At 37.2% G+C, this 12,286-nt stretch overlaps 1 protein-coding gene across 1 annotated transcript; it reads left to right on the top strand.

Moving 5' to 3' along the window:
* Positions 1 to 10,011: 10,011 nt before the first annotated feature.
* LOC110943085 (calphotin-like) lies at positions 10,012 to 11,376 on the top strand. The gene has a single exon (XM_022184844.1). The coding sequence runs from the start codon at positions 10,012 to 10,014 to the stop codon at positions 11,374 to 11,376; it is 1,365 nt and encodes a 454-aa protein (XP_022040536.1).
* The last annotated feature ends 910 nt before the right edge of the window (positions 11,377 to 12,286 follow it).

The raw sequence follows: 12,286 nt of genomic DNA, 5'->3' as shown, positions 1-12,286 counted from the left end.
TCAGAAAATTATAATTTCGAATAAGATTTCGGATTTATCTGAAATTTTGATCTTAAAAAAGATTTCGGACCTATCCGAAAATTTTAATTTCGAATAAGATTTTGAATTTATCCGAAAATTGTTCTCCAAGATTTGAAATCTGCTTATTTTGGCAGCTAGTTGTGGTAAGGGTGAAAATCCGAAAATTAAGAGATCATGGGATCATGTTTCCTGTTTTAATGTTGATTTATGTTTATCTAAATATTTCGAAAATATTATCCATTAAAATTATAACAGATTTCGAAAACTTTTAATACATAGAACTATATCAAAACAGGAATAACACCCTTTGATCCTAAATTCATTCCAAAATAAGGGAATTTTTTCGAATTTTCATAAGAACATGATGAACCCTAATCCTTAAGATTTCAAAAAATATACAAATTTAATTAACAAATATGTTTTGGGAATATTTAGGGATAGAATTCTAATTAAAATTCTGAAAAAAAAAACACAATTATATTCAGATCATACAACCAAATAAGGGTTTGATTTCGGAAATTATAACATCATGACGACATTAACACCTCCGAAAGTTTAAAATCTAAACTTTTTGAATCAAAATTTTAACAGTTTATTTATAGATTTCGAAGATAATATATATAAGAAAATTGTGAACTTGATTAAAATGATTTTCATTCGATTTTAATAAGAACATGTTTTTCCGTTTTAATCCAGAATAAGGTAAAACAGAACTGATTGAGCAACATACACTCTCATACCACATGTTGATCAGTTCTGTATAAACATAATGGAAAACATGTAAATAATACCTGATACATGTGAGTGCATAATGTCTATCACTTCCGTCAATCACGTATCGTAGCAAGAAACTGATCAAGACAAGGTTTTGTAATGATAAATATAGGAGAATGGCACTCTTGTAAATAAGGAGTCTATCCTTTACGAGAGCCCTATAAATAGGGAGCTTATTATGTCATTTAGGAACTTTTGCACATTTGAGAAGGTTTAGAGCTCTAGAGAGAGAAAGTCTTGTACAAGGTGATTCAAGGTGTTGTATTTATCAAATCTTCAATAGAATCATCATCATATTATATTCTTGTGTTCGATCCACACATGTATACGGATTCCGCACGTGATACGTGTTCTTCGCAATCGTCGGGAGTTTGAATTCGATCCGAAAATGCACGTTCAAGTGGTATCAGAGCGGGAGATCGATTGCACGGATTAGAGATACAAGAATTCAAGTGATTTCATTAGATTTGGAGCTGAAATTTGTCAAATTCGTCATATTTATTCTTCCACTCAATTTCTTACTTTCTGAACTAAAAATCTCAGATTTACGGTGATTTCATGGTTAAAATCAATTGAATTATTAATATGATATGCGAAAACATGTTTTAAACAATCCTACAAAGTTTCAAGAGTTAAATCGAAGGATTTGTTGTTCAATTTTTGAAAAAAAAACTTGCTGAAAAAATGGTATATTCGCGTGAACAGTGAGTATCAGCGCCCATCCGTTCGATTAGACCTCATCTGGACCAAATTGTTACCTATTCGTAAATTTTTGGAAGCCCATTCGTAAGATTAGTGGCCCATTCGGACCTTTAGCAGTCTATCCGGAATATTCCAAGCCCATCCGTAGTATTTGAGTGTCCATTCGAAAACTTATAAGTCCATCCGGAAGTATATATGTTCCATTCGGTCTTATAATAGCCTATCCATGAGTTTAATTGTAGATCCGGTCCAAACAATAAGATACCCGTTCGTGAATTCTAAGTCCATTCAATAAAAAGGTATCTTCATTTGGCTTTTATACATCCGGCCGACTAGAACTTCATCAGGGTTTACTGTACATCTGGAGATTTTAGGTTCATCCGGAGATTTCAGGTTCATTCGGAATTTTCAGCATTCATCCAAAGAAACCTCCATTTGGAAACATCTTCATTTGGTAAACATTTCCATCCGGAAAAACCTCCATCCGGACGAAACACCCATCCAAGATTCAAGCACACTCGGAGATTAGTTCCATTCGGGGTTTGTCCATCTGGAGTTTACGTGTTCCTTATATAAAGATTTAAAGTTCATTCACTGTTATACTTTTTGATTCGCTGGTTCATCCAAAAAACTTTCTGCAAATCAGTGCATATGAAGCAGAAAGTTGATGGCGAGACAAAGCTATCAGTATCAGGTTGTCAAATTTTCTTTAAATGGTTTTGAATTTTAGGGGGAGTAAGAATTGTTGTCACAAAAACCAAAAACATTAAAAAACTTGAAAAAGCCAAAAACATGATAAAATTCAAAAATGAGTTTTTGTGTAAAAAGAGGAAATGATAGTACAGCAGTAGACAATCACAGTATGCTAAAGAAATGGAACGTTAAATGTGATAAACTGTCTCACTGATGATATGCCAATAGGTTTTTACACGCTTAGTAGATTGTTTTCGAGATATAAACCTAAATATCAAATACTTACTTATCTCGTGGGTAACATCTCTCGGATATATGGGTAACCCCAGAAATCTTGTTTGAGAGATTGCCTGATTCTGAGATACTAGGTCTTTATACTGTTTGATATCTGGGGTACTATACCTGGTCTTCTGATATTGCGGAAGCAATGGCCTAGACTTCGTATAATACTTTACACGCTTTAAAAAGCTCACCCTCTGCATAAAAATTGATAAAATATCGAAAGATACGAATCAAGTGCAGTTGTAAAGAAGATTCCCAAGGGGAACACACCTAAAGTCGAGCCTTCATCTCTTTGACTGAACGGAAGTTCATACATGAGCTCTCAAGGTCTCGCACTAACCCAGAGAACAGATATCAAATTGGTATACTCACCTGTAAGACTGAATCTAGGGAATCTTGAAACGGGAGTATATTATGAGGTGGGACACGCGAATAAGTTTAAGTCCTTAAAACACTAATCTCGTATCTCGAATCGATTGAACTTTGTGTGAAAATTTAAGAGGATCAGTATACTGACAATCTAAGTGAATGGTTTAGAACTTAAAGTGTTAATAGCTCAACGGTACTAGTGATTTGTCAAAAACTGATATGATCCTCTGTCGCGAACTCAAACAAAAATATTGTTTGTAAATATTTTTATAATTGTTTACTGCTTTATGTTTCAGAAAAATATACAAAAAGATTTTGATTTCATTTTATTTTCGACAACCGATGTCTGAATGTCTGAGTTTCAAATTCTGAGTATGCTGAACATGTTTATGAAAATAAAACAAGTTCATTAATTTGAAACTTGAAGTTTTTATTTAAAAATCAAAAATAGTTTGTGAAAGTCTCCAAGGTCATTAATTTGGACTTGGATGATAAATCGTGAAGGTTTTGTATGATCAAATTGTTAAAGATCGGTCGCAAAGAGCTAGGTTTCGATCTTGGTTGCTTAAACTGCCAAATCTATAAAGTATTTTGATAGGGGGAGTGACATCAAGTTAATTCTGGTTATAGTCATTTTATTATATTTTCGAGCCAGGTTCTTGATTCAAAAAGTTTTTTTTTTTAAAAGCCAGGTAACCGTTCCTGGATGCTCAAAATGTTTTTACTTATAAATGTTTGAGATTTGTAGATATTGTACCAGATTACGATCCGAATAGCTGAGCCTAAGGGGGAGTCTGAAGACGAGCTCGACGCAAGGGGGAGCTTGTAACCGGAAAGCCAGGTGTTGATCCCAAAAACACGGAAGCTTGACGAAAGGGGGGGGGGCTGAAGAAAAGATGTCACAACCTGAAAATATCAGAGCTGGTGTGACTGGACTTGTATCTTCATTGCACAACGGAAGCAAAATAAGCTAGGACTTCTAGAAATTGAACGCCCACTAAGTACTCATATCTCCAATGGCCCTCCTATGCCATTATTTTTGATATGCAACCTGAGAAAGAAACATGCGAAAAATCAACATAAAGTTGAGCGAGTTCATAGTTTGTTTTGGAAAAGATTTAAAACAAATCTTTTTGATAACTGGTTTTGAAGTTGTGTAAATACTGAAAAATCATTTTTCTTGGCCTGATATATAAACACTATGAGCTCCAAACAACTTGTAAACCTTTGAGAAACTCCTTTGAAAACAGGTATGAAAAGCACTTATGAACAAATCAAATTAAAGTTTTGCAAGAACATTAAAGCATGTGAGGACATAGGGAGCACTCAAAATGAGTAGGCTTATACCCTCATCGATTTCCCTCGACTATGTCGAATTCCCCTTCGACTATGTCAATTCACCTTGACTATGTCGATTTCCCTCAACTGGGACACCGAAGCACTCAAGTGATCACATGAGGACCATGAGTGGGGCTCGGCCGTACTCGTTAGATCTAACCTTCGTCCCTAATTAAGAATTAATGGCATTTCAATATTAAGTCTATGCTCACATGAGCTAATAGTGCATTTCATAGGCATTTCATACCGTTTAAGCATTTGTAACATGTATTCCACCCCCGAGAGTTATAAAACCAAAAACAGTTAAGAGAAAAGGGGGTGCATGAACTCACTGGGTTGTCTCGTTTTACGTACGCAGACCAACCCAGTCCCGTTATTATAACTAGGACCATCCCGTCCCTAATCATGAAAATCATTCACGTTTCGAAAATACGCATTTGTTTTGTAAAACCGGTATCCTTAGTATGAATCATTCGTAAACCATTTGAGTTCCTTGAAATCCATTCGTAACATGATTCAGAAATATGAGTTTTCGTTTATTCAAAGAAAAACCTCGTATGTTCTTTGCAAAACGTGCTTTGTCTAAAATATGCAATCTTTGTTCATCGAAAATTTTGTATGTTTCTACAAAACGTGCATGTCTTTCCACCCCGAAAACATTTATAAAAATGTAAAACCGTAAAAAGGTGGGGTTATGAACTCACCTAGATTGTCTTGTGCCAAGCTAGCTAATTATGATTCTCTGGAGTCGTTTCCAAGACGTGACTCGCTAGCGTGCATTCTACAATATTCCTAACACGGAATATCTTATAAATTTCTAGATAAAAGCGGTAACTAAACTACGTGTCACCGAGCTCTACCGAATCGTTGACCGAACGATTCGACGATTAAGTTGTTAAGTTAATGGAAATGACTAAGTTATACTTTGTCGCCCCGAGAAGTTGTTTGTGTATATAGGAATATTCGTATGAAAGTAATATATAATAAACTTGTATTATGTATATTGCGTCTTGTATATATTTGCCAAAACATATGTATATGTTGTTTCGGCATTTGAAATAAATATAAAAAGTTATATTTATTTTATAAGAGAATCCTCGAGTTGTTGTGTTTGAAACAAATATAAAACTATATTTATTCTTATAAAGGAATTCGTGTGGTGCGATACTTGAAATAAATATAAAAACTATATTTATTTTATAAGACGAAATCGTGTTGTTTGATATTTCAAATAAATATACAAACTATATTTATTTTTACAAAACGAAATCATGTCATTTGATATTTGAAATAAATATCTAAATTATATCTATTTTAGAAAAGAATTCATAGGGTTTGATACTCGAAAGAATTGAGAATAATAAAAAAATTGAAAATATTATATCACATTTTATTTTATAAAGAATTGTCAAAAATAATATCCGAATCGTCGTTTTCGTGATGTTGTAAAGTGTTGTCGTTTTGACAACCCTCACAATTTCAGGTATCCGTACACTTAATTAATGTTTAATTTGTGCCTAATGACTGTGCTTGGTTACAACTGACAATTTAAAATGCTTTCTGATTTCTGTTACATACATACACATGCATCACATTCATACGGTCACTCCATTTATTTCACACAAACATTAGTGACAAACTTGATGCACAAAGCACAGTTAGCACAGTGAGCGGATAACCCAGAAAACATGCTGACAATGCCAGCACATAGACAGACAATGTTTTTGAGGCCAGTATGAGCCAGAGACGGGGTACTACACTAGTAGGGAGTGTAGGGAAGTGAGGACCATAAAACTGCGTCACTAGGTGGTAGTCAAGGTGCCGGGAAGTGCCTAAAACACACTTTAACTGCAAAATTCTGCACTTTTAAACAAAATTCAGCATTTAATCATGCTAGTTACTTGCAAAAATATGGCAAAATGGTCCTGTATGCTTTCCTAAGTGCCAGGAATTAAAAGTGTCACTAAAAGTTGTATAAAAGACACTTTGCGGATTAATTAAGCACTTTAACAGAACGATACCCAACCGAACAACCGGACTTTACCTGGGACACAAAAATATTACTAAAAACATTGTTACACTTTTTCTGAACTAGTATTGGTTCCCGGACACTATAGCACCTTGCATAATACCCGGTACACACTAAACACTAGACATAGCACTAAACTCCCACTAATTAACTTATTTACCCACAAATTTACATCTTACCCCCCATGTGTATAACCGTCCCCATGGGACCTCCATCACACAATTTCTATGAATCTTACAAATTCCCATGTGATCACCTAGGAAATGTCAAGATTATGATTGGACTTGTACTCACCATTGATACTTACACTTAGCATCCTTCTAATCACCAAATACCCACCAAAACTTACACTAAACCCCCCTAATTCTTTACTGATTTCGGCTCACATGGCCCCACAAGATATTTTATTTGAATTTTGTACATTCCCCATGTAATCTCTATGGAGATTATGGATGATTATGTATGGTACTTCCTATACATATAATCCACTGGTTAAAAGGAAACTAGGTTATAAGCATCACCATTATCCTCAACACTTCATCACAAAAATTTCTTTCCCCCTCCCCAAACAAGCTACAGCAGAAACCCTTGTCACCACCATCTTTATTTTCAATTCTTGTTCAAGTGTTCTAAACCCACTACAAGGTGCACTAAGGCGAATCGTAGAGTGTGGAGCTCACGGATCGTCAAGGACCTCCCTCGTTTGTCTTTAACCACTCATTTTTCGCCTTGTTTCTTCCCTAGCTTAAAAGCTAGTAGTAAGTCCCTTTGATCCTCATTTACTTCTCATTTATGGTGGTTAATAGTTATGTTGTGATGTAACCACAAGAACACTAAAAGATCATGAACACAAACTTGAACATAAAGCTAATATGATGATGTAATAAGATGAAATCTTGTTAAAATAAAGTTGTTTTGATATTGTTATTATTTATTTGATGATTACTTGTAATAGGGTGTTTAACATTATGGGTGAACTTGTTAAAATAAGATTAAAAACTTAAGTTAACAAGTTCGGAGGTGATTAGTGAGCTACTTAAAAAGAATCACCTTCATGTTTCAACATAAACTTGGTAACAAAGTGGTATCTTGAAAAAAATAAGTGAACTAACTGAGTAGATGGTCTTATGGACCCAACATTTACAAATGATTTTTCTAGAAAAACCAAGTTAAAAGACGGGTTTTTGAAGAATCATGATTTTTACACTATTTTTGAAAGAAATAAGTATATAAGTACTAGTAAGACATGAAAATGTAGTACATAGATATTTTTGTAAAATAAGTTCACAAGTTGTGAACATCTAAAAATCCCGAGAGCGCGATTTTAACAAAAATAAACACACTCTGGAGGGTAACTAAACCCACTAAACACCCCACTAAGTTACTACGCGTTTTTACTAAAAACCAAGTTCATGTTATCATGTAAAGTGCATTGTTTTGCACTTGGTTAGTGTAATGTTGTCCAATAACTTGTTGATGATTGTTGAATGAATTTTTTTAAAAGAAAATGATATGCTTATAAGCATGGACACCTCCATTTACAAAGGGAACTCTGGCGAAATTTTTCTAAAAATCCAACATTTAGGAAATATTTTACTAACAAGTGTTTACAAATATATTTTTAACTTAGTTTCCAAAATAAACTTCGCCATCGTTGTTGTTACAAAATACCAAGTATCGGAGGTTGATTTTACAAATAAAAATGGATAAGTATATATTTAAAATATATATTTTATACAAGAGACTTGTGTGACTATTTGTTTATTTGGTGAACTAGTTATATTATTTTTATGGTAAAGTAATATAACTTAATACATATCATGGGAAATTACAACTCCAAAATAATACCAAAACTTTCACGGGATAAATATTTGAGTTACGCATTGTTATTGCAAAACTGAACGCTAAAACGTAACTTATGTAATATTTCAGAAAATACACTTACCCATACATTTTTGGTAAAATATTATTTTGGAAATTAATGAAGTAAAATATATTATTTTTGGAAAAATAGATATATTTTGAATCAAGATGTTTTTGGACAAATAATTTAAATATATTTTTCTAAGTGGGACTTAAAGTATATTTTTCGGAATTACACTAATACATGTATAAATACCCCCATCATTGGGAATGAAATACGAAGTTAAAATACTTGTGAAGTATAAATACGAAATATTATTTAACGATTATTCCATAATAAAATATAATTTAAAGTTAAGATAATTATTTTAACTAATAATTAAAACTTGGAATAATGTTCGGAAACTTAAGAGTCGCAACTCAAAAACTATAAACCCTAAAGCCAAGGCACGACCCGTTCGTCTAATAGACATTAGTACGTGTAGGTCGTCGTGTAGCGGACAGAGTTTGGGTTGACGATTCGATTCAGAGGACGCAGTATAGTGAGTTCATATCCCCCTTTTCTCTTAACTGTTTTCAGTTTTATACTTCGGGGGTGGAATACATGTTACAATTACTACAGACAATTTTATACATGGTATGGTTAGCTTAAGGAGGGTTTACTACTAGATCATGTGAAGGGTGGGTACAACACTTAAGGACATCAATCCTCGTTGTTAGGACCGAGGGACATGAGTGATAGATCTATTTGGGTGTAGCAAGCCCACACCCATGAGGCCAGGGTGGCCCACAGAGGTGACTGTGTACTACATTTTCATGTCTTACTAGTACTTGTATACTTATTTCTTTGGGTGTAGCGAGCCCGGCCCATGAAGCCTGGTAACAAATTTGCTAGGTTTGAGTCTTCCTGCACCTTTTCACACATACCAATGGCTTTGCAACCCATTGGTGATCTCTTTTTCCTTATTGCTACATACCAGGGACTTTTATTCATACTTGAAGGTTTATACATACTCACTTTTACATGAAATTGCTCAACTTTTGTTGATTTTTCAAACTACATGTATTTCAGGAAATTAGTGGATCTGGCGAAGTGTGCAATTGTGTCAAGCTGCGTAGTGAACAACGATGTCATCCAGGTTTAGGAGGTGTAAACCTTACCTGGACGGGTTACATGTCTTTAAACCACGTTTTATTTAAATCTTTTGTTGTGTCATGTGAACACGTTTTAATCTTGTCATGGTTGTAACTTGTTTTATGTGTCGACATTTTCAAACAATGATGTTGTGGTATCTTTAAACTTAATGAATGGATGATCATCTTGTGTTTTATTTTCATATAGCATTGTTATGATTGTTGTTATGGTATTAAGAAGTCACACCAATTAAACCCACACTTCCACAAAAGCCAGGGTGTGACAGTTTGGTATCAGAGCCTCGATCATAGTGAACTAGGATTCTTCCTCGAGTCTAGACTATGATCACTAGGGCTCTCACGAAAACATTTTTACATTGCATACACAAAACATCCAGATCCAGGGTACAAACATTTTTACAAACAAAAGGCACAAATACACTTTTCAAAATTTATATTTCAGTCTTAGAGACTGAGGGTGTTCAGCCTTAGAGGCTGGGGAAGTTCAGTCTTAGAGACTGAGGGGTTCAATCTTAGAGATTGGGGATGTTTAGTCGTAGAGACTGGGAGGTTTGGTCTTAGAGACCAGGGAGTTGGTCTTAGAGACCAGGGGATTAGTCTTAGAGACTGGGAGTTGGTCTTAGAGACCAGGGAGTTAGTCTGAGAGGCTAGGGAGTTCAGTTTGAGAAACTGGGAGGGATAGTTTGGGGAAGACTAGGATGATTACTTGCTTGCATGATTGCGACTTACATGCTTATTTGATTACATGTTGATATATGTGCATATGTGTGGTTGTGATACAGACCATGCCATCTTCCTCGGATACCGGAGTGTCAGATACGCTCGACCCTATGGCGGTAGTCTCGGATGATGAGATCCTGTCCGAGAGCGAGGTTTACACGTCAGACACTACTAGCACGGATGAGGATGCCTTCAAGCCGTTTGCTCTTCCTGATTTTGGGAATGATATTCCTCTTGCTGATGGCCCTGTCGACGGGGACCTACCTCTTATTCAGTTCCCTGCTCCTCTACCACTCGCCGCAGTTCCTCTCGAGGATCTGCCATATGATGAGTTCGCTGATGATGACATCGATTTGTTCCTAGAGGGTCCCCTGGAGGGTGACCAGGATGGTGTGGCCCTTATAGATGCCGATGTCCCTCTTGCTGATCCCGTTGTCGACCCTGTTATTCCCTTGGTTGAGATTCCTGCTGATATGCCCATTGCTGATCCTGTTGTTCCTGTCGAGGCTCCCATAAAGGAGGCTCCATTTGATCCGTTTGGTCCTTACTCATTCGAGTCGGTAGCGTCCGCTTCACTGCACGCCCAGGGCGTACAGCACCACCCCTCCGACTCCGACTCAGACATGGCGATGTCTGTTACACCCCTCGTTCCCCACGACGTTGACCCAGAGCCAGAGGTCGAGTTTTTACCTGATGAGCCTGCTCCAGTTGGTCCGGAGCTGGTCGTTGCTCATGACCCCATTGATGCCCCAGCGGTTGCACATTTGCCAGACCATTTACCTGAGCCTGATCATGTCGATATACCAGACGTAGTACCACCTGTCATTGTTGTGCCCGCCATTGTACCACTGATTCCGAATGCTCCTGTTATTGATGCACCCATTATTGCACCGATAGTACCTGTTTCGGCCCCTGTGCATGCTGACCATGCACCATTTGCCGCTCACATCGATCCTCGTTATGCTGACACCCGTAATGGGTGGATCGAGGATGATGATGACTACCCACCGTTTGTGCTACCGGTCACTCCTCCTGTAGCACTTGTTTCCGCACCTATCGATGTCCCATTTTTCCACCCACACATCTCTGATGTCCATCGCACCGACCTTCCTATCACATTCCTCCAGGACATTCCTCCACCTCGTCCTGGGGAGGGTTCGTCGAGGCAGCAGCCTGCTTTCGTTCCTCCTGTGTCATCATCTGTTCCGTTCATATCTCAGTTCCCTCACACTACACCATCTTTTGTACCTTTGGGCGAGCCGTTTCTGTGGGCTTCGCCCAATGTTATGCCGTTATCAGACCAGTACCACCCTTTTCATGTGGGGTACACTACAGAGGACATACTTGCATCCCTGCAGCTACAGCAGGATGCTCTAAGTCGTCGAGTCGGGGAGTTAGAGAGAGCTCCACGTCCTCCATGTCACTGTTAGACTCCTTTTGCCGCACCACACACTCCCCTCCCGCTACCCCCTGATTCAGATATTCGTTTCCTCACCTCCGAGCAATAGATTGCCTACTTGCTGCGCGTCATTCGTGCACTAGAGGAGGACTGGGTGCGCATGTGCCGGTTGCTTTTCTCTTATTTTCCTCCTCCTCCTCCGCCATCAGCATAGATATTTTTGGTTTGATGCAGGTAGATCGTTTTGGTGAGAAAGTCGCAATTGAGCCAGCGTACGAAGACCTTTGGAAGACCACACTTTTGTATATGATTTGTGTAGACTAACTTGTATTTTGGGGGTGACGTAACCCTATGATCTTATTTTTGATGTATGATGTACTATAAAACATGTAAAAACTATATTGTGGTCATGATTAATAAAAGCTCAATGGCAACGTTCTCACTACATGTTTTGTTGAATTATTTGCTTTGTATTATAAATGGGAGGTTATGTGTATTGTGGTTGATGAATGTTATTACGTACGCATATTATTTACTTACTATGACCTGACCAATATGATCATCTTTTGGAAGATGCCTCCACGACGAAACGTACACCTGCCTACTACTGAGGCGGAACTACAGGGGCTAATTGCCACAGCTATAGCACAGTATGCGGCCTCCCAAGCAGAAACAAGCGGAAACACTTCAGGAAACAACAACCCACCTAATGGTAATGTTAAGTCGATTGAGACACATTACGTTACATTTGGATATTTCTAGCACATCCGCTAATACCATCTGTAAATACTAACGTATGTGCAGGGTGCACCTACAAACAATTTCTTGACTGTAAGCCCGTAAATTTCGACGGCACTGGAGGTGCTGTTGCATTCGTCAGGTGGGCAGAAAAGACAGATTCTGTCCTGAGGATGAGCAAGTGTGCCCCTGAGCAACAAGTT

This window comes from Helianthus annuus, chromosome 8 (assembly GCF_002127325.2).
Source record: "Helianthus annuus cultivar XRQ/B chromosome 8, HanXRQr2.0-SUNRISE, whole genome shotgun sequence".
Classification (NCBI taxonomy): Eukaryota; Viridiplantae; Streptophyta; class Magnoliopsida; order Asterales; family Asteraceae; genus Helianthus; species Helianthus annuus.
The sequence above is the reverse complement of the archived record's forward strand: the minus strand, read 5'-3'. Positions and strand labels throughout refer to the sequence as shown.

Coding starts and splice junctions, on each gene's coding strand:
- LOC110943085 (XM_022184844.1), top strand. CDS start 10,012: ATGCCATCTTCCTCGGATACCGGAGTGTCAGATACGCTCGACCCTATG.